The 23891-nt window shown below is 42.8% G+C and overlaps 1 protein-coding gene across 1 annotated transcript in view; it reads right to left on the bottom strand.

Annotated features, from left to right (window-relative positions):
• Positions 1-23531, bottom strand: part of SLCO4C1 (solute carrier organic anion transporter family member 4C1) — a 203386-nt gene extending 179855 nt beyond the window's left edge. Inside the window, exon 1 of the mRNA XM_029572679.1 lies at positions 22942-23531. Within this exon, the coding sequence (XP_029428539.1) occupies positions 22942-23215 (274 nt within the window). The 5' untranslated portion in view covers positions 23216-23531. The remainder of the gene's footprint in view (positions 1-22941) is intronic.
• Positions 23532-23891: the final 360 nt, after the last annotated feature.

The raw sequence follows: 23891 nt of genomic DNA, 5'->3' as shown, positions 1-23891 counted from the left end.
ACCACCGCCCTTCATACATGTCCCAGTCTTGCTTAAATTCTGTCACAGGACTGGTTTTCACCTCCCCTGCTGGTAAATTACTCCTACTCCCCTTTCAGTAAAGAACTATTTCCTCATATTTCCCTTTCACGGCCCTCCTTTCAACTTCATTTCATGACTTGTTGTCTCTGAATGTCCTTTGATATGCAAACCTCCTAAATATTTGAATGCTTCTATTATGCTCCCTTATCCATTCTTTCCTCCAACAAGAACACTTTGAATGTCTTCAGTCTTACTGCACAGGTTTTATGCTATAGGTCCCGTACCATTTCAGTAGCCCTTTTCTGAACTGTTCCGTCCTATCGCTGTCCTTATAAAGGTATGCGCCTCTCGAACTGAACAAACTACTCAAGATCTGGTTTCATTAATGCCCTACACCAGGGTAATATCATATCCTATTTCCTCTCGATAATACCTCTACTTGTGCAACCAGGCAAACTTTCTCTCTTTTATTGCATTGACTGGCAACCTTCAGATCATCTGCAATGATTACTCCTGCATCATTGTGTTTAACCGCTCTTGTCCTCATATCTGATAAGTGACTAATGGGGTTTCATGCCTTCTGATTTTACACTGTTTTGCACTGAAGCACAGCTTCAAAACCCTCTGGAGTGTTATCCTGCTACAACTTTTTGTCTCACCTGCAAACAAGTCCCTCTGCAACAGCACTAATAATGACATTGATCATAGCACCGAGCTCCCTGCACTCTCTTGTTCAACCAGTTACCCACAGGCTGATGCAGAAATCTGGGTGTTAAAACACTGTACACTGGATTTCAGCACATAGTTTTAAATTAAAAAAAAAAAAATTAACTCCTGGTACAGCAAGCTAATGAAATGCTAATGCATCAGGAGTTTTAAAAAGATGTTAGCTTTAAGATGTGCGTTCGGCACAGGCCAAATGCATATTTTAAACTTGGGAAAGAGGCCGCTGCCACTTAGCGGATACGTTTGTTCTTATCTAGCTGAAGTATCCCTGACTTTTTTTTTTATCTTTTTTAAACTTTTTTTGGAGGTTTTAAGTGCCAGAGCAATGGCGATGGAAACAATTTCATCTCTGACCCGGAGTTAAGTTTCCAGTGCTAAAAACATCTGTGCTTGGCCAACATTCTTCTCTGCATCAAGGTGCACTACTTAATACCCTCATTTGCATGAGATTTCGATCATTTGTCTAACAGGATCCTCCCTCTGTGAAACCATGCTGCCTGGCATTCTGTAATCTACTTGTTTCAAGGTGCTGTGCTCTCCTTTTCTTTACTAACGTTCCATAGCTTAGCCCACTACTGAAGTTAGACTTGTTCTAGACTTACAGAGTGGGACTATTTTTGGTTCTCCTGCATTCTCTCAAATCCTCTCCGGTTTCCAAAGACAACGTGAACCGAGTTGTTAGGGGTGCAATCAGAACTTTTTTTAGTTCATTCAGTGTCCTGGGATATACTCCATTTATGTTCCTTTTTTAGATATTTTGCCATTCTCTGTCCAAATGTCTATTATTCTTTGTGTTAAGTTGGTGATACCTACCAAGGCTTAAATCTTCGTAAAACAACATAGGCCAAGTGTACTAACCATTTTCTCCATAGACACAAAATAGGAAAACCCTTTCATCTATAAGGTCTGAAATTACTTAATATATAAACTCCACACCTGTGGGTTTAGCACGCCTTGAAATTTGCAAATTTTGCTGGATGCTTCTCATCACCCATCTTTTCCTTCTATTCTTTATTCATATTTTTTGTTTCATTTTATTTTCTGTTTCTGATATCTGTCAGGTTTCACTATAAGGTACTAGGTTTTATCACTGTGAACTTTCCAGCAATGGGAAGTCCAAGGAGGTGCGAGTTAAGCCAGTAAAAAGAGGGTTCTTCCTCCTAAGGGCATGGATTTTGGAGGTGGAATAAAGGATGGCGCCATTGAATCATAGGGTAGAGTTTCAAGTCTGATTTCTAAAGTGTTAGAACCTGATTCTGGTCCTGAGGGTTTCAAGGCAAGTGTAACTGGTCTGGAGATATTCTAATCCACTAAGGAAGTTTGTGTTGTCTCTCTCTAGCATGGGCTAAAAAAAACAACTGGGAGAAGAGGAACCCCTACTCCAGGAGAATGCCATCCATTCCAGGGAAGTCTGAAGTCAGCAGTGGGTGTTAAAGGAGAAGTTTCCAGTTCTTCCATGAGGCCTGGAAGAAGAAAAGAGGCCTTACTGAGACTCTATCTTCATTTGGACTGTACTCAAGTGACATGAGAAAGAAGTAACTGTTTGAACTTTTGGACTGTCTTGAGAAGTTGTTTCTTATTCTTCTTGAACTGTGAACTATTTTTGTAGAACCTGCTTTGCCTGAATCTTGGAATTTTTTATTTTTTTTTTGCAATAAATTCTTTCTTGTTTGGAACACCAAATTATGTGTGGACTATATTTTTGGGATTCCTTGAGGACTGCAGGTAATTCTGCTCCCCACAGCATGACTCAATGCCTCGATCCTAGAGGCAATACAAAAACTCAAGAGAACCCATAGAGTGAATGTTTCTAACACAGTCCAAAAGGAATTTGCCTATTATCAATCACTGAGCTGCATGTCAAATTGGATTTGTTTATATTTTGAAATATTGTCACAGTGTCGGGCGGTCGCTGAAGGATTCTTATCACTCTCGACAGAAAGATAAGTGATTTTATCTGCATGAGATATAAAGAAAAATCATTTGGTACAACAATGACCTAGGATTATAAATTCTAATGCAATCAAATGACTTTAATCACCCTTGTAAATGAGTGTGGTCAGAGTCTTCAACCATATGAAGTCATAAGATTTATAATATATGACTTGTTTTGATTTGCGTCAGTGACTGATAGAGATGAATTCCTTTTGGACTTGATACCAGAGGCTTCACCAAGTGAGTCAGAGCTCAGCAGACTCTGAAGGTGGATCCCCAGTGAAGGGGGTTTACATATTTATTTTACTTTGTCTACTACAGACTTTCATTTCTTCTGTATGCGCCTCTCCTGCCTTAGAATTTAGCTTCCATTATCTTATCTTTTACTATTTATTCTCTGGTTTTTATAGCTCTTACATCATTTTCTGTTCCATCTCTGTTTTCTGCCCCCTGTTTTGTTTTGCCTTATTCCTTGAATGTGTGCCCACTTTTTATATGTATGCTCTTGGGCCTCACTTTCAGGACTCAGTAATCCTCTTCCAGATGATCTGAATTCACATGATCACCCTTCTCCTCTTCAAACACAACCTTCTTTCCAACCACAGAGTTGCATCAGATACGGCAGTGGTTTTCAAATCTGTTCCAAATCTTCCAAAACAGCCTGTTTGTCAGGATGTACACCAAGAATATGCAGGAGACATATTTGCATACACTGTTCTAACCTCTAGGGTTACTTTGTATAAATTTGGCGACCTTGAAAGCCAAACCTGGCTGCGGAGCTTGATGACTGGACTGTAGAACAATGATGATTCTGTCTTTGACACTGTAATGCGCTGTTGAAAAGCACAGGATGAGCTAGGATCAATAAAATCAGCTGTCACTGAATTTTTTTCATAGATTTAGAGAAAATTATTTTATTTTTTAAGACTTTTTTTTGCCAATTTCTGCACTATAATGGAAGGGCAAACAGGAACAGTACAAGGGGGACATAGTACTGAGTGAACATCAAACGAAATACAAATTCAGAAATAATAGAAGGAAGAGGGAAGGCTTATTACAGAGTTCGTAAAAATAACCATTTGTGGAACGTCTTCCCAAGCCATTTATGTGAGTAAATAGCAATGTATGGGTGTAAATTGGCTATCCAAAAACTGTTCAATATGGCAGAAAGGCCCATACTTTTAAAGGCATTTAGATGAGGCGTCCCCAGGAGCATGCTCTGGGAGGGATTGCAAATTAACATGTGCGGATCATATTTTCAAGCTTACTCGCACACACAAAAAATAAAAATCAGGGTCCAATGTCCCTGGCTATTTCATACACTCCATGAGTTTCAAAGTGAAAGTACCCGCAGACCTTGTCCCAGTGTAGACAATTTAAAAATGGCTCCCTTAAAAGAGGAGACCCATCAAATGATGTTCTGGAAGTTATAAGTTTACATGGAATCTAAGGGATTTTTAAAGTTACTTTTTCTGCATTTCTCAATTCTTGGTGTCAGCGCAGAAAAAAAAAAAAGCCAATGGAGTTGTTTATTGATTTCCCTGTGAATCAGTCTCTTCGTTGAGAGATTGTGGTGGAATGTGCCATCTCAGTTATATGCTCAGAGCGCATCCTGGCACTGTCTGCAGACAGTGAAATTTTGAAAATGCACCGTTAAATTATCACTCACGCTATCAGGGGTACAACACTGCTTTACCAAAAAATGGTTGCTTCCACCAAACCCACTGCAACTATGATTAGAAACCGAAGTGCTTGTGCACAATTTCCCAGCATTCTGATGAATGCTGCCGAGCAAATGGCAGCAACTTGATATCACTGAGAAAGGAGCACCTTGGAATACGTCCTGGCACCAGCAGAGTGAAGATGTTTGCAAGCATGCTGATCCCAAAGTTTCAGAACAAAGTAACTTTTTAAATAAAACTGACTGAAAATAAATAAACAAACCTGCTATTTGCAACTTCTACTATGCTAAGAAACACCTATATAAAAACTTGAACAGACAGTAGCTTCCCCTTTAAAAACCAGTAATGTGATTTTTTTAAAATAATATGTGATATTGAAGACCTACACATGAATAATGATTGCCTTCATGAGAGGGACCTCCTTCCATTACCATAATATATTATATTATTTTACCTCTCTTTGCATAAGATATTCTTGAGACGGGTTGACCAGGAAAGTCAGACAGACAAATGATTTATTTCAACTGGGTCCGAAGAACACAAGAAAATATTTTTTTAATCATTTTAGAATACATTTCAAATATTACATTGAAACAAGAAATTTAAATATGATGAAAATAAGTAATTTTTTTTAAATGATACAGCAAGTTTGTTTACCATAAATGGTATTTTCTGTAGATAGGATGAATTAGCCATTACACCATCCAGTGGCACCAAATGGACTCATCTCTCTCCAAGCATGCCTTGTGAGCCTCCTCAGTGTAGATCAGAGTTAATTATAGCTAGGTAGCTGATTCTCCAGGGAGGCAGGCAGGTATTCCATACCTAATTCATCTTGCTATCTATGGAAAACACTATTTACGGCAAGCAAACTTTCTTTTTCCGTCAATAAACAGGCTGAATTAGCCATTGCATGTGGAGATCCCCAAGCTGAGTGTGCAGCAGAGCATTTCATGAGTAAGCAACCCAGATTCTACTGTGAAAGGTGAACTACTGTGAGAACAGGTTTTGCAGAACTGCCTATCAGAATTTACTGTCAGTCCTTGTGAAGTTGTCAAGACAGCAATGGGACGTAAAGATGTGAACTCGTGACCAGGTTGCAGCTTTGCAAATGTCTTTGAGAGGCCCTTCTCGAAGTTAAGCAACAGAAGGAGCCATAACTCTCACTTCAAGAGCTTTTACAGTGTCTGTGACATGCAGTCCTGCTAAGGGTAGCAGTGATGAATAACTTCAGTTAACCAGTTAGACAAAGTACGCCTGGCGACTGGCAGGCCTAGTCTGTTAGAAATGAATGACACAAACGGCTGAGAAGACTGATGATATGGCTGAGTTTGTTTCTTGTAATAAGCCAAGGCTCTTTTGCAGTGCAAAGTACGAAGAGTTTTCTCTCTTTTGTGATCAAGAGGTCTTGGAAAGAAGGTAGGAATTACGATGATGGACTGATTGAAATGGAAAGCCAAGAACTTCGGGAGAGTATGAAGGAACATCCTGCAGAGCTGTAGCGTGCCTATGGCCAATATGGCCACAGCTGTAGGCACCACTACCAAAAGGCACAAAGGAGAGCAGTGTGGCAGGCCATCAGCCACTGCAAATAAAAAGCAGCACTGCCCCGTCAAAATTGACGGCGTGGTCGGTGCGACCTTCGTAAGTGGAAAAGCAGCGTGGCCCCATTGGCAACGCTGCTGATTCTGGTGGGGCTGCACTGCTTTTCCACTTACTAAGGCAGTGCTTTCGGTGGGGCTGAGCTGCTGAGGAGGAGGCATGTGCCCTGCCGGAAATAGTCCAATGCCCTATGGCCGGAAGTCATTCCCTTGGCCACGAGTGCTTAAGAAGGAGATTGCTGCTGCCTGCTACATCAAGGAGGAAGTGAGTGAGAAAGCATGTGTGCAGGAAAGTGAGAGTGAGCATGTGTGCATGTGTGTGGGAGAGTGAGAAAGCATGTATGCATGTGTGTGGAAGAGAGAGAGAGAGATCATGTGTGCGGGAAAGTGAGAGAGAGCATGTCTGCATGTGTGCGGGAGAGAGAGCAAGAGCATGTGTGCTTGTGTGTGGGGGAGTGACAGAGAGTATGTGTGTATGTATGAGAGGGAGCATGTGTGTGTATGAGAGGGAGCATGTGTGTGCACAACTACCCCAGTTTCTCTCTGCCTGCTAATCCACGACATTTCAGGGCATCTGGAAATCAAACGTTCCAAGATATGGATAACGGAGAATTTTTTAAAAATCCTTATTTTAATTGTTGGTTGTTATTTGATATGTTCGTTTTGAAATATTTTATTGATGTTTGGAAGATATTTATATGAGTTTTTAATTATTGAATGTTATTCTATTCATTAATTCTTCTTTTCACTGGTATGGTTTTACTAATTTTGTTTTATGAGGAATGGTAATGTTTCTGGTTTTTACATTGTTGCAGTACATACAGAATTTGGGGTGTTGCAATTTCCAGTTCAGTTTTTATCAGTACATTTGTATTTATACTGTATGGTCTCTTTATTCTGCATTTGAGGAGCTGACTTTGCATGTGTGAATGAAGTGAGTTATTCCACTAGTGTGTAGTTTCTATGTATGGATCTAATAGGGGGTGTATTACTATTTTAGGTCGGGTGTAATATTTGTACTATCAACTTTCACGGGTAGGGTTGTTACTATTTGAGTGCTGGCAGATAGTGCTATTTTTATATAGAAATTCTTTTTTCTTGTGGCTCTCTGAGGGTCATGCCCATGCCCAAGATGCATTACAATAGGCCTAATACCAAATAGATTCCAAGCGTCTCTTGCTTTTTTTGCAGGGTTTTCTGGTTGGCACCGTATTTTTCGCTCCATAAGACGCACCTAAGATTCAGAGCAGGAAAATTAAAAAAAAAAAAAAAAAGAATGGTGTGCTAAACCAGCTCTGTTCCCAGGCGTCTGTACATCTTATGGAGCAAATTAGGGTAGGGCATAAAATGTTTTTTTTGTCACATTCCCCATCCCTTTAAATTTAATTAACTACAAGCTCCCACCCTTCTGACCCCCCCCCCCCACCCAAGACTTGCCAAAAGTCCCTGGTGGTCCAGCGGGGGTCCGGAGCGATCTCCTGCACTTGGGCCTTTGCCCTTACTATGTCACAGGGGCTACCAGTGCCATTGGTTGGCCCCTGTCACATGGTAGGAGCACAATATGGCGCCGGCCGTAAATTGCTCTTACCATGTGACAGGGACCAACCAATGGCACCGGTAGCCAGTGTGACTTAGTAAGGGTAAAGGCTATCAGTACCATTTTGAATACTGGCAGCCGACGGCCCAAGTGCAGGAGATCCCCGCTGGACCACTAGGGACTTTTGGCAAGTCTTGGGGGGGGGTCAGGAGGGTGGGGGGTTATAGTTAATTAAATTTAAAGGGTTGGGATGGGGAATGGGGACAAAAAAAACATTGGTTGTAGTTAGTTGTTTGTGGGGTTTTTTAATATTCGCTCCATAAGACGCACATTTTCCCCCCACTTTTGGGGGGAAAAAAGTGAGTCTTATGGAGCGAAAAATACAGTACATATTGTAAGTGATATTTTTACCTCAGAAGACTGTTCTTTGAAAGCTCTTTTTCATGTAAAATCTGTATTATAAATGCATAATTTTTAGTTGTGTGTGAGGCGGGTGTGATGGGGTGGGGGTTGCAAGGCTTTAAAGTTTTCTTAGGGCCTCTAATACCCTTGCACTAGCCATGGGCATTGCTGTATAATCATTTAACATAATCTCCCAACTCGTGGTGTCATGTGTTGTGTAAAGGGGGAGGTGCAGATATTCACTTGGCCATAGGCGCCAAATTGCCTTGTTACAGCTCTGCCATCCTGTTTTGAGCAAAGAATACAATACAAAACACTTCGCACCATACATAAATTAATACATAACGAAAAAGCGGAATGGCTTAACACAGCCCTCCACGTACACGTTCCAAACAGAAACCTGAGATCAGCAAACAAAGCACTCCTTACTATTCCATCAATAAAAACAGCAAGACTAACACAAGTAAGAGAAGGGGCACTATCCTTGGCAGGACCCATACTGAGGAACACCATGCCCTTGGAGTTAAGATTACAAAGAGACAGCAAAACTTTAGAAAAAGCTTAAAAACCTGGCTATTTAAGCAAGCTTATCAAATAGAGAAGGGGGAATAGTAAAGCCGGTGAAGTGTGGGGTACGAACAAATGAACATAAACACACACCAATACAATCAATATGTGTGTAGATGTATTTTTATTTTATTTTACTTTATTTTCTCGTCCATCACTAGAAGATAAAGTGACACTTATAAAGTTAGCATTGTTTTCAAAACTGATAGTTCTGGACAGTATTATATCACAAACCAATTATTATTGTTTAAAAAACTATGTACCGAACCATTATGGCTCCTGTGTAAATTAATATATTTCAGCATCCTTATTTTATGTGCCTTATTGTAAACCGTTGTGACGGACCCTTCTTAACGATGGTATAGAAAAGATTTAAATAAATAAATAAACAAACTGTATATACGGTGGATAATGAATGAGGGCTTAAGAGTTTGCTGACTTTTCTAGCTAAATGTAACTACTAAAAGGAACAGTACGTTATATGTCAAGAATTTAAGTGAAGCTGACTCCAACAGCTCAAAAAGAAGCTTCATCAGTTGAATCTAGATATCAGTGGATGAATAGAAATCGGTTTACTGTCCACCAGAACATACTATGCTGCTATGACATTGAGATGCACTCACACCAAAGATGTGGAAGACCTGAATCTGAAAGACGGACCACGTACTTTAGTAAATGCTTAGGTTCTCAAGAGAGCAGGTCCAAATCATTCTGTTGGCACCACCTGGATTATTTGTTCCATTTGAAAGCATAATTTCTTCTAGTTAATGGCTTTCTAGACAAGACTAATATGTTTACAATTTCTCTAGGCAAACCAAGAACCTGTTAGATTGAGAGCTGGGAAGTTGGGAAGATAAAAGGTCTCTTCATCTCGAGTTAACAATGTAGAGTCTGTCCTAAGATGTATGGGAGGACTGCTGGAATGTTGTATAAGATAGGCAAGCCAAATGTGTCTGGGCCACACTAGAGCTATGAGGGATAGGTGAATGCAATACTGGAGAAGTTTCTGCTCTGTTCTGGCAATCAACAGTATCAGTGGAAAAGTATACATGAGGCTTATTCCCCAGTCGAGAAGGAATATCTGAGATAGCTGGGCATAACTGAGCAAAACTGATTTAGTTTTCTGTTCTGCTCAGAGGCAAAGTAATCCACTGATGGTAGACCCTCATAAGAAATAGTCTATTGGTTACTGATTGCTACAGAACCACATTTGTGGATGGAATATTCTACTAAGGCAAGCTGCCAGCGTGTTGAGATTCCTAGAAGATAGTGGCCTGTAGGACAGTTTGATTTTTGGTTGCCTAATATAAATCTTCAGAGCTTCCTTGCAAAGAAGCCATGATCCTGTGCCTCCCTATTTGTTAACAACAGCAGAATGATGAGTGGCAATTAATTGTACTGGACAACAACACTTTAGAACACCATTAGTTTTTTATTATGTGTGTGCACACAACAGTTGTGCACAAGAGTTCAATCTCAGAGTAAAATGTTGATTGGAAACCCCCGACATAGCTGTGTTTCGCGTCAGTGGGACCAAAGTTCAAAGATTTTGGGATTTAAAGACAAATGGGTAGTTGTCAGCTGACGTCTTGAAATTGAAATTGAATCTGCAGCTCAATTCACGGCAAAACTGTGGTAACGAGGCATTGAAGCAACGCTTCAGAACGGTGAAGTCCCCAGGGACTTTCTCATGTATTAATAAAGCTGCGTAAAGTGGAAGGGTTCCATCACTGGGACCATCTCGGAAAGGAATAACAATTCAAGAAGCGGACCCGAGGGTCTCCAATATTGTAAACTTATAGCTTTAAGAGTTTTACATGTGCAATCGGTGGGAGAAGAAGTCGAAAAAGTTCTATGTCTGGACAGGTGGTCTTAGGAAGTGAAAGATAGCTCAACCGGCCGGGACATCGTGACCAAGTTTCTAATGTGCAAGGTTGAGCTATCTTTCACTTCCTAAGACCACCTGTCCAGACATAGAACTTTTTCGACTTCTTCTCCCACCGATTGCACATGTAAAACTCTTAAAGCTATAAGTTTACAATATTGGAGACCCTCGGGTCCGCTTCTTGAATTGTTGTTCCGTTCCGCGATGGTCCCAGTGATGGAACCCTTCCACTTTACGCAGCTTTATTAATACATGAGAAAGTCCCTGGGAACTTCACCGTTCTGAAGCGTTGCTTCAATGCCTCGTTACCACAGTTTTGCCGTGAATTGAGCTGCAGATTCAATTTCAATTTCAAGACGTCAGCTGACAACTACCCATTTGTCTTTAAATCCCAAAATCTTTGAACTTTGGTCCCACTGACGCGAAACACAGCTATGTCGGGGGTTTCCAATCAACATTTTACTCTGAGATTGAACTCTTGTGCACAACTGTTGTGTGCACACACATAATAAAAAACTAATGGTGTTCTAAAGTGTTGTTGTCCAGTACAATTAATTGCTGCACATCATTCTGTTGTTGTTTATCTAAATGTGTGTGCCCTTTACTCTGTTTTCCCTGTGTGCTTCCTCCCTATTTGTTGACATAAAACATGGTGACCTGATTGTCAGTTTGAATCAGGATGTTTCTTCCCTGAAGAAGATGTGTAAATGCTGACAGAGCATATCTTATTTCTCCTTAACTCCAGCAAGTTGATCTGAAACCGGCTTTCTTCAAAAGGATCTTATGTGAGCGCCCCATCCTCTGGTGAAAGCCTCCATTACTAGTGTTGCTTGATGAGGAAGCGTTGAAAGAGGTGCTATTTCCTGGAGAACTGGGGGTGTAACCACCATTGCAACTCTTGCTTCATGTTCCTTGTGAACCATACCACAGTCGACATTGATTAAGTTAGCTGATCCCATTGAAAGTAACAGATATGAAGAAGGATCAACAGGACCACATGGATGGCTTCTGCCAAGTGACCTAAGACTACCAAGAGCACTCTGGCTTTCAAGCTTAGAGAAGACAGCAGCTTGTGAATGAGCAATCTCATGATGTTTGCTCATTATGAAGACAGAAATGCTCTCTCTTGTAATAAGTCTATCCAAACTCTGATTAACTTGAACCTTTGAGTAGGTACTAGATTCAATTTCTTGAAATTGACTAGAAAACCCAAGCGCTGTAAAAGACAAATCATCTTGTGCAGGGAACGGAGTATTTCTTCCTGAGACATCGCCAAGACTAGCCAATCGTCCTGTTATGGGAAAATTTGTATTCCTTAATGATGCAGATGTTCTGCTACCACTGTGAGTGTTATAGACCTGCTCCCCAGAGGGAAGGAGTTAGCAATCTGTTCTAGATCTACTACCCCAGAGCGGAGGAGTTAGCAATCTGTTATGAATCTAGCTGCTGGATACTCCCATTGAAGGAGGAGTTAATCACCCCGCCAGGGGAAGCAGAGTTAGCACTCTGTTATGGATCTTGCTAAGGAGTAGCAATCTGTTAGTGCTCTGCTCTTCCAGAGGGAAGGAGTAGTAACTGTTATGCTTTGTTCCTGTAGAAAGATGAACCAGCAACCTGTATGATTCCCACGGGGAGATAGCTATCTGATATGGATCAGCTTCCGCAGAGAGAGGAGTAATGGTCAGATGTGGGTTGACTCCCACAGAGTGGCAGATGATAATACCACTCTATTAGTGTAGGAAGTAACACTTAGTAGAAATAGTGAATCCCTGGGCCGATGGCAGATGACAGCGCCCTCAAGTGGAGATCTTGAGAGGGACCACCGGCTAGGCTGGAGTATTGAGACAAACACAGATAGTTCGTTATTAGACTAGAAGTAGAACCACCAGAGGTGGCAGTAGTGAGCTGATATGCTGGCAGGGCTGAAGTCCCTCCGATACTGGAACTAAGATCTCTGAGGTGCTGAGCTGTAAGGAGAGACTATAGGTAGTGAGTAGACAGGGTATGCTAGGCAGAACCAGTGATAGATGATACTACAGAGATCTACAAGTGAGTGTGTCTTCTTTATGCAACAGAGAGTCTTCAGTATATAGGAACAGGAGCCACAGGCGAGTACTGGTTTCTATAGGCAGTCTGAAATAGAACTCACAATAACTGTGTATGGGATGGCTTCTGGAATAGAAGAGAGGCTAGAAGAGATTTAGGAACGTAGGCCCTCGTGGAGCAAGTACCAGTTCCTATCTGTTAATCTGTAATAGTAATCCATAAGATATAGGTATGCAATAACTTCTGAGGCAGAAGAGAGTATGAGAAAGGAATTAGGAACATAGGCCCTCGTGGAGCGAGTACTGATTCCTATCTGCAATTTGCAATGGTAACTCACGATCTCCGTACCTGCGATAACGTCTTAGACTGAAGGGAGCCTTAGAGATTAGGAACAATGGCCCTCGAGAAGTGAGTACCGGTTCCTGTCTGTAATAGGACTCACTGTGTTCACGTCTGCAATTGCCTCCAGGCAGTAGGAGTCTTCTAAGTCTTCGGAAACGAAGGCCCTCGAGGAGCGAGTACCGGATCCCGTCCAACAATCTGAAAACAAGAATAGAGAGAGTGGAGCCCCCGAGGAGCAGGTACTCCTGGTAAGTTTGAAAAGGCCGAGCAGTGGAGAAGAATTCCCCTTGCTGACTCGGAATGTAGTTGCAAGTAGCGTGGACTGCCGAAGCAAGGAACTCCAACGGGAGTTGCTAACTCGCTAGTAGTTAGCAAACAAAGACCTTTTAAATTGAAAACGGATGATGTCATTATGGGGGGACGCCCCCGAGGTTCGCGCCCTTGCTGGTACAAAGTCTGGAGCGCGCGCACCCTTACGTCATCAGGAACATGGCGGATCCGTAACGTCAAGCCAGCCCGGGGATACCGGGATCAAGAGACGGGGAGAAGCCGCGGCTGCATCTGCCCGTCTGAGCCGAAGGGAGTTGCCACAAAGGTAGAGAGGGTGGAGCGAGGGCGAGAATAGGCACGAACGCAACAGTGAGGCATTTCATAAAGACTCTTGGAGCTGCCAACAAGTCAAATGAATGAGAGTACCTAGTATTGTTATTGGGAAGAATCCACCTTGAAGCGAAGGTAACACCAATCGGAAGGATGATAGGTATGCGAACATATGCACCTTTAGGTCCAGGGTACTTATTTATTTACTTATTTAAAAGTTTTTTATGTACCGCATATACACACAATAGTGGAACTAAGTAGATTACAGGTAAAAACGTACATAATAATAAATGGTAAATAAGAATAACATAAAATTAAGAATATCAAATAAAATGTCAGGACATAGAACATAGAAACAATCATCTTTCTGTTTGTAAGGAAGAATTATGCTGAGAATTCATTTTGAATTTCTCTCAGAACACGTTTGTTTAAATGTCTCAGATCCAAAATGGACCTCAATCCTCCTGATTTTCTGGAAATGAGGAAATATCAGGAGTAGAAGCCCTGCCCATGTTGTAACACAGAGAGTGGCTCTATTACTCATTGTTGAAGTGGTTAGACTTTTAGGTGAAATGCAGGTGAGACAGATCTAGATTGAAAGCAGCACAAAGTGGAACAAACAGCAGCCAGGAGAACACAAATGGTATCAAGACTGCATGATTTTGAGGATTCAGAGGTCTTTGGTTGTCTGACATCACATTTCTAAAAGTCTGGATTCTTCCCCCATCTGGAACAAAGAGGTAAGGATTGTTCAGAAAGATTAAAAAACTGGGCCCAAGTTTGAGTTGGGCCTACTGCATGGTTTTAGGCAGATGGCGTTCCCACTGTCAAAGCTACTATTTACACTTGGCTGGAAAAGGTGACAGATGGTATTACTGAAAAGACCGATGGCAACATCTGTGTAAATATGATCGTTTATATGTGAAAAAGGAAGATGTTGAAGTAGAAGGCTATTCGGGAGCCATCGAGAGAGATTACACTGCTACATTCTAATCTTTTTTCTGAGCGACCGTTTCTCTGAGCTTTTTGCCAGAAAGGTTGTCTCATAAACAAAGGAGGTCCTTTAACTTCTCATGGACATCTTTCTGTATTCTGCTCACTCTAAGCCACACCATATGTTGAGTCCTGATTGACACTAAGAAGGTACATGAAAAGGAATCGAACAACACTTACATAGATCAAAGAACATATGACAGATGCCTTCCTCTGAATCCAAAAGTGGTTGGGGATAATACCTACCACCATCCATAGGTTGTAGAAAGGATTTAGCTTCTGAATATAGTCATGGAGGTATTGCATCATATAGAATTGGTTGATAGCCCTGCAAGCGGTAAGCATGGAGCTTTGAATGATTTTCTTGCTAAAGTTGTCAAGTAGTCTATGGTCTTTTCTTGAAGGCAAGCAAGTGAATTGTATGATTTGATTTATATTCAAACTGTTTAATAAACACATAAAATATACAAACTGGCCAATGAAGTACATTGTTTTTTTCATAGAAGACTTGACCACTACAGACTGGTGTGGCAGCTGAGCAATTCCAAATCTCGGAGACTTCTAAACTCTATATTTCAGGTCAAGCTTTCTAGCAGTAGGAATTCCCAAAATAGGTGTTTCCCACATCCTAACTTGTAATATGTTAATGATATTGTGGACTGGAAGGGCTGCTGGTCTGATGGCGTGTCCAGAATATGAAGAAGACTGAGGAGTTCTGAGCGGAAGTCTTTGTTTTTATGGATATGGACACCAAGCATTGCTCTGATCTTTTCCACAAACCTGGAATATGTCAGGTCATCCAGGAGTAAGATGTGGTTGGGAGGATCCAGAAGAAAGTCATAAGGTATACCTGTAGATTCCTCTTCTGAATATAATGGCATGAACTTGCTTAACCGGAACTCCAGTGATGAAGAGGGCAAACCAGGAGGTGGTTCCAGTTTCCCAAGGTGATACTCCCTGGTCAACCACCTCTGAAAGAGTGAACTCCACTAAAAGAGAGTGGGATGATGAAAAACTCTGAATTGTGAGTTCTGATATGTTCAAGCCAATAGGCAAGACTGGGACTCCTGTCTGTGGAATCACTGCAGTAATGGTGGAGAGGAGAAGCTGGAAAGTTTTTTCTCTCTCCTTGATCAAAGAGGTAAAGAAACTTCTCACTTAACTTGCAATCTGGTCAAGTGACTGTGTTCTCTGAATGGGCATGGACAGTGGAACATTCTCTTCAGAGTCCAGGATAGCCTCCTGTATCGAAACTGTAGATTTATTGGAGGTGAGTGCATCTATGCAACACACCAAATCCGGTGTTTCCAAACTATGTTCCTCCATAAGTAATCTGGATGGAATGAAGGATCTTGTTATTGGAGAGGGTAGAGGTAATATGACTCCTTCCACCACCGACCTAGGATAAGCTGTATAAGGTTGTGTTGGTAGAGCAGCCTGATGAGCTGGGTCCAGGGCCTGATGCTGCAATAGCTCTGAATAAGCAGAATGCCTGGACAATTTGGAAGATCATGGCTTTGATTGCCTCAATGGAAACCTATGCAGTTGATGCTTGCATCAATGCAAGCATCAACTGCATCAGGAGTACACCATATGTTCTTGCACTGTGCATTGTGGGGTCATGCATCAGAGGACCAGATATAATGTGCAATCAGTGCATGAAAGTCTCAAAGTGCATTGATGAAGTGTGGTCCACATGTAACACAGGCTTCGGCGCATTGAGCTTTGAGTGCATCAGTGCTTCGAGTGCACAACTGCAGTGTGTATCGAGTGCACCAGCAGGATAGGTATCAGGCATCCCTAAGCAGTGTAGCATCGATTACGCCAACGGTGCCAATGATGGTCGCTTCAGTGGTGCCGATGGCAATGCACTGTGCTCCAAGTGTTTAAGCTGCTTCAACATAGGTTCCAACGGTTCCAATGCCTGATGTCACTTCTTCTTTGACAAAGGGCGGCCTACATTATGTGACTCCATATTTTCAGTCTGAGCCAATGGGGGAGCCTTTGAGGAGCTCCTCTTCATCGATTTTCCCAGCAAGGCAAATAATAGTGTATTGCAGGAAGAGGATATGCTGCTACTCCAGAGAGATTTACACAGCTCCACAATCCTAATTGCCCTGGAATGTTAGGAGTGCAGGGATATCCATCTGCAGGATTAATAATTCTTTGGTTATATTCTGGACCAAGGTACCAACAATGGAGCTCATGGCTGTCAATGAGGGATATTACCTTGCCACAGATTCAGTTTTTGAATCTGATCACTACAGACTTTTTCTTCTGGCCCAAGTTGTTGAAGAGGCCCTTAGAAACAATTCTTTGTTTTTTGTTGGTACAGAGAAGAGCAACAAAAATGGTGGAGGGTCTCCATCAAATGACTTATGAGAAAAGGTTGAAGGTCCTAAATATGTATACCCTGGAGGAGAGGAGGTGCAGGGGAGATATGAATCAGACCTTCAGATACATGAAAGGTTTTAATGATGCACAATCGACAAACCTTTTCCGATGGAAAGAAATCAGTATAACTAGGAGTCATGTAATGAAACTCCAGGGAAGATGAGTCAGAACCAACATCAGGAAATATTTCTTCACGGAGAGGGTGGTGGATGCCTGGAATGTCCTTCTGGAGGAGGTGGTGACCAAAACGGTGAAAGATTTCAAAAGGGCATGGGATAAACACTGTGGATCCCTAAAGGTTAGAGGATGGAAAAAAAAAAAGAGTACATGGGGGTAACTTGCTGGTATGGCGGTTACTACCCTTAACCAATAAGCCTTCATACTGTTGATACAATTCCATTATCGCTCTCTGCTTTTACAGCAGGGGGAAAGAGGAAAGGGGAAATTAGATTCAGACAACAACCAACAAGGACAATGGATTTTAAGGTCTGGGAAAACAAATAGGCATGGGGGGAAAACAAAAAAGCATGGAGGTAACTTGCTGGTGTAGCAGTTACTACCCTTAACCAACATGCCTGAAACTTTGATGCAACTCCAATATTGCTCTCTGCTTCAACAGCAAGAGGTAACAGGGAATTGGACTCAGACAGCAACCAACAAGGGCCCTGACTTTGACGATTTGGGAAACTAAGTAAGGGGTGACTTGTATGGTGCAGCAGATGCTACCATAGGCTTACTGGACAGACTTTTTTTTAATTATTTATTTATTTATTGCTGTCCGTTTCTATGTTTTGTTTTTTTAAGTAGCACTGTGAAGTGCTGTTGTGGGTGCTGCAGAGGCAGCATGACTATAGATAAGAATGTACTAAGGTAGAATATCAAATTTAAAAGTTTGGAAAAAAAATATGAGGAGAGACCAAATACATGTCCATGCTTGTGCTTGGAAAAAATTAACTGAGGAGGCTCATGAGGCAAAACCTGCATGGGAAATCCTGCATATGCTCAGTAGAGCTCAAAGCTCTACTAGATTAAAGAAGTGAGTCTGTTTGGTGCTGCCAGATAATGCTACGCTACATGTAATGGCTCATTCAGCCTGCTTATCAACGAAAAATGTGATGTTCTGCAAATGTGAAAAAAAAACAAAATGTGGCCTACAATAAAAAACAGACTGGTTTGGGACAATGCATCTCAGCATTTCCATGAAAGTAAGTTTTATATGGCTTTTAAATACAGTCACAGATCTGGGATACAGCCTTAAGACAATCTCTCCTTATTCAATTCACTTTCTAGGTACGTGTGCTTCTTCCACCATCACCATCACTACTATGGTACTACTACAGAAAACACCATGAAAACTGACATGAGGGAAGAAAGCATACTGAGCATGCTTCAACTGTGATGTCAGTGTAAAATACAGGTATACAACCATAAGCTGATGATCATAATTCTAAGCAGTGGCAGCAGGAAGATCAAGTGAGAGCAAGCTCCCTATTCCTGCGATTGCTGTTTCTTCTTGTCCGCAGAAAGAGGTCAGTGAGCAGCAGCCATAGGAACATCAAGCATGTACTCTCTCAATCTATTCCTGCTTTGCTGCTGCCAAACCAGGGCTGCTTCCTGCTGCAGTCACTGAACCAAGGCCTTATACTTCTGCCGCTAAGCAGTGGCCTTCTTTTGCCACCAAACTGGGAATGTCTCCTGGTGTTGCTGTTGAAATGGGGCCACCTCCTGGTGATGCCACCAAATCTGAGCTTCATTCTGCCCACAGCTGCCACTGCGGAGGCCTCACAAGAACATAAGCTTAGCCATGCTGGGTCAGACCAATGGACCATCAACAGTGGCCAATCCAGGTCACAAGTTCCTAGTAGGATCACAAAAGGTAAATAGATTTCATTCTGCTTATCCCAGGGATAAGCAGTGGATTTTCCCCTTAATAATGGTTTCCCACCTTAATAATGGTTTATGGACTTTTCCTCCAGGAACTCGTCCAAACCTTTTTTAAACCCAGCTACATTAACAGCTTTCACTACATCATCTGACAATGAATTCCAGAGCTTAATTGTGCATTGTTTTAATTGTTTTAATTGTTTTAATTGTTTTAATTGTGCATTTGTTTTAAATCTACTACTTAGTAACTTCAGTGCATACCCCCTAGTCTTTGTACTTTTTGAAAGAATAAACAACCGATTTGTGTTCACATATTCCATTCTGCTCATTATTTTATAGACCTCTATCATATCTCCCCTCAGCCATCTCTTCTCCAAGCTGTAGTCCTAATCTCTTTAGCCTTTCTTCATAACGGAATCATTCTATCCCTTTTATCATTTTGGTCGTCCTTCTCTTTACCTTTTCTAATTCTATTACATCTTTTTTGACATTCGATGACCAGAATTGCACACAGTACTCAACATGTGGTCATACCATGGAGCAATACAGAGGCAATATGATATTCTCTATTTTATTCTCTATTCCTTTCCTAATAATTTCTAGCATTCTATTTGCTTTCTTGGCTGCTGCCACACACTAAACAAAAGATTTCAACATATTATCTACAATGATGCCTAGATCCTTCTCCTGAGTAGTGACTCCTAATATGGAACCTTGTACTGTGTAGCTATAGTTTAGATTGCTCTTCCTTATGTCCATCACTTTCCACTTATCCACAATAAATGTCATCTGCCATTTGTATGCCCAGTCTCTCAGTCTTGCAAAGTTCTCTTGCAATTTCTCACAATCCTCTTGTGAATTAACTTTGAATAATTTTGTGTCATCTGCAGATCTGATCACCTCACTCATTCACATTTCCAGGTCATTTATAAATATGTTAAAAAGTAGTGTTCCCAGAACATATCCCTGGGGTACTCCACTATTCACCTTTCTCCAATGAGAAAATTTACCATTTAGTCTTACTCTCTATTTTCTATCTTTTAACCAATTCCCAATCCACAATAGAAAAAGCCCTTTATTAAAGTATGCCCGACTCTGGCCGAGTTTCGCTCTTTTACATAGAGCTGCCTCAGGGGCAATCGAATAAAGCAGGACTGAGGATATGCCTGCAGGGCCAATGTCACAGTATCATATATAGGCTGGCCTAGTGCCTGTTGCGTTTCAAGACGCATGAATTGCTGTTGGTTGACGGCGTTCACAACCGAGCTCGCATGGACTAATGTTGATGACGGTGTGCACAATTGGTTTTGCATATGTTATTAGCAGACTCCGCAGTTACATTGCTGCACGTGAATAATTTTCTGTGCATCAACGTACTAAGCCAGTATTCCCCAGTTGAAGTCGCCTCTAATAAAAGCTGCTCTGCGACATAACACTAAAGCAAGCAGCGTCTTGAAACGCAACAGGCACTAGGTCAGCCTATATATGATACTGTGACATTGGCCCTGCAGGCATATCCTCAGTCCTACTTAATTCGATTGCCCCTGAGGCAGCTCTATGTAAAAGAGTGAAACTCGGCCAGAGTCGGGCATACTTTAATAAAGGGCTTTTTCCATCGACTGATTCTTATTTTTTCTACTGCTACACAGCCAACTGGATCGGCTTCCGCTTTGCTTCTTGGGTCCAATCCACAATAGGACATTGCCTCCTATCCCATTACTTTTCGATTCCTAAGAAGTCTCTCATGATGGTCAAACACTTTCTGAAAATCCAGATGCACTAAAGAAACCAGTTCACTTTTATCCACATGTTTATTTATATTTTCAAAAAAATGTAACAAAGTATTAAGGGAAGACTTTATTGACTTTATCCCATTAAACTAAGAGCACCTTCCTCCTGCCTTCGTCTCCATTAGAGCCTCCATCTGCTTTTGCCCACACAAGCCAGGTGGCTGGATGGTGAGTGATGGGAAAGCAAGAAAGGAGCTGGAAGGGGAGATGGCGTATGGCAGGGGTCTGGGCACAGAGTGGAGGAGAGGGAGGCTGGAAAGAGAAAGATTAGGCGGGCTGGGTAGAGTGAGAGAGAGGGAAAGAACATAAGAAAGGCCATACTGAGTCAGACCATCAAGCCCAGCATCCTGTCTTCAACAGTGGTCAATCCAGGTCACAAGTACCCAATAGGATCCCAAAAAATAGGTCCAATCTTTCTTGCTTATGACCAGGATAAGCAGTGGCTTCAAGACTATACATGGTTAATAATGGTTTATGGATTTCTCCTCCAGGAACTCGTCCAAACCCTTTTAAAATGCAGCTAAGCTAACTGCTTCCACCACATCCTCAGGCAACAAATTCCACAGTATAAGTGTGCACTGAGTAAAAAAAAAAACTTTCTCCAATTAGTTTTAAAAGTGCTCCCTATTAGCTTCATGGAGTGTCCCCTAGTCCTAGTTCTATTTGAAAGGGTAAATAACTGTTCCCTATTTATCCATTCTACACCACTCATGATTTTATAGATTCCTATCATATCTTCTCTCAGTCATCTCTTATCCAAGCTCAAGAGCCTTAACCTTTCCTCAAACTGGAGCCATTCTATCTCCTAAAGAACATGTACCAAGAATTGGAAGGGTGACAGAGAAAGAGAATTGGGGGCTAGGTAGCAGAGAGCTAGAAGAAGATAGAGTTGGGGGGCTGGGTGTGGTGAGAGACAATAGAGTTGAAGGGCTGGAAGAGTTAACAGATGAAGAGACAGAGGGTTGAGAAGGGTGAGAGACAAAGAGGTTGAGAGATGGAGACAGTTGGATGGCTAAGAGGGGTGAGAGATGGTGAGGGTAAGCAATGGAGTTTGAGAGATAGGCGAGAAGGAGAAATGGGGGAGACAGGTGGGGCAATAGGTATGAGGGATGGGGACATTGAATAGGGAGCAAGGGCTAGATGGAAAAAAGGGTAGATGAAGGGAAAGAAGTGACAATGGGGATGAGAAACTGGGAGGTAATGAGGTGAGGAACAGGGGATTCGAATGAATGGTGAGGAAGAATGGATCAGGTTGAGGGGTACAGAAGACAGCAAAAGTCATGTTTAAGCTGATTTAGGGATATTCATTTCAATCCTGTAGATCTGTACACAATTTTTTGCACACTTCCAAATTTCACAAGCCAGAGGTCCCCTGACTACAATCCCCTGAATGCCTGACGTACAGAAGGAAAGCTACAAATACTGATTTGAAGAAACAGTGACCTAGGGCGTGCAGGAGTTTGTTCTGTACTGGGCAAAATAATTGTTATTACTGAACTGTGCCCTTTGGAATAAGAAGATAGTAATGCATCATACTTCATACGTTTTGTGCGCCTCCGTTTTTGGTGCTAACTGTAAATGTGTAATTGCTGAATCAATATTGTATTGTTCTCATACCTCAAACATCATTCATACATAAATAGCTTCACGTTGCATTTGACCTCAATGATGATAGTGCTACCAGAGTTCAAACATACAACCTGCACTAATAAGAAGTTCCAGAAAGAACTAATAGTCTATTTTCCCAGGCATACATGTGCCATGATTAAGTGGATAAAAAAAAATACTCCTGTCAGAGGATCCCCTTGGAGCACCTGACATGTACAGAAAACTTGGAGTGGGTAGGACACTAAACACACACACAGATATACAAATACAGACATGGGAGCACCGATATATCAGAGAGTAGGTTTCTGAAGATCTGGGGAGTAGCAAGTCTTAAACACTGAACACTTCGTTCTTGTCTTTCCTTTTATAAATCACAAGTCAAACTGCAACCTGTGAGAAGACTGACGGCTCCCTTCCCCTCCGGGTGTCCTGTCTCTGTTGCTACACCGCTCTGCGTTTCACGACACGATTCTCCTTTCACAAGAATGCAAAACCATCCTGAGCCCCCGGCAGTTTCTAAATGTGTGGCGCTGCCTTTATTGTTGCAGGAAAATCAGAGCAGCCCGAGTAAAGGGGGTAGGAGTCTCTCGCCCTTTTCAGCACCTGCCGTCTGGATCAGAGTCTTGACTCCGGTACCCCCTTGCCTTTCCTGTCAGTCTGCAAACAAATGAGCAGCAGCAAAAGTCCTGAAGAAGCTCAAAAAAAAAAAAAAAAAAGCAACCGCTAAACTCCGGATACGCATAAAAAAAAAAAAACCGGGGTCTCTCGGCAGGTTAACCTCACGTCTGAAAAGCCTGCGCCCATCATCTCAGTTGTTGCACGATACAGAAAGTTGCAGAAGAAACCCCCCTCCGTCCCCAAAGCCGCGATGACCACCAGAAACCTGAACCGAGGAGCCCTGGCATCCTTTTGAGAATGAATGGCTTACCTTGCATGATGGCCAGCAGACTAAAGGCAGCCAAGTAGCCCTTGGGATTGTTGCACCACTGCAGGGCCTGGGGGGTGAATCGCCCCCAGCCGCACGGTCCTTCCTCAAACTCCTGGTCCGGGAGCCGGCCGGGGGCCCCCTCCGGCCGCTTGCTGTCCCCCACCCGGCTGCTGCGGAAGGCGGGGAGGTCGCCGCCTTCCTCCGGGGCGAAGGTTGGGTTGTCGACGCCGCCTTTCATGGCGAAGAAGGGGTCACCGTCGATGCCTTCCTTCATGGCGGCGCACCTCAGCCGCGGCTCCCTGCCATCCCCCCCCCACCTGCTGCCTGCCTCTGCCGGCAGGTGCCCGCCCGTCCCCGGCGGAGGAGCGGCAAACGGCGAGCAGCCGCGGTCACCGGGCGGAGCCGAGGGCTCGCGCTGAGCCCGAGCGCGGGCGGGCGGCTCCGTGCGCGAGGGGCCGGGGGAGGGAACCTCTCCACCTCCTCGTCAGACTGAAGCCGGGTGCTGGCCCCCCCGAGGGCGCTGCAGCTGAGCCGCGTCACTTAACAAGGGAAGGGGACACGAGGTCCGCCTCCCACCCGGGGCTGCTGAGCTTTGCTGTGGTTCGCTCTGCGGGGACCGCACAGTCTAAACGCCTGGGAAGTGCAGGGGGGAAGAGCGCTCCACCCCCCCCCCCCCCTCCAAACCTGACATTTTCGCCGATTCAGGCACCGCAGGAATCGCGTAAAGGGAGCCTCGAGTTTGAGCGGGAGGGAGAGAAGAGCCTCTGTCATTCCATTAGGTCAGATGTGCTAACGGGTTTTCCCCTATTTATTTTTTAAACTCTTTATTTGTAACTTTTCAAAACGTAACACCTTTGAACATAAAACAATTGACACATCCACATACTCATTACAGGAAATCCAGCTACAATCGCCGGGCCACCTCCAAGATGGTCCACATATGGCTTGGT

This window comes from Rhinatrema bivittatum, chromosome 1, assembly GCF_901001135.1.
Source record: "Rhinatrema bivittatum chromosome 1, aRhiBiv1.1, whole genome shotgun sequence".
Taxonomy (NCBI): Eukaryota; Metazoa; Chordata; class Amphibia; order Gymnophiona; family Rhinatrematidae; genus Rhinatrema; species Rhinatrema bivittatum.
Note: the sequence above shows the minus strand (reverse complement) of the source record. Positions and strands in the feature narration are given on the sequence as shown.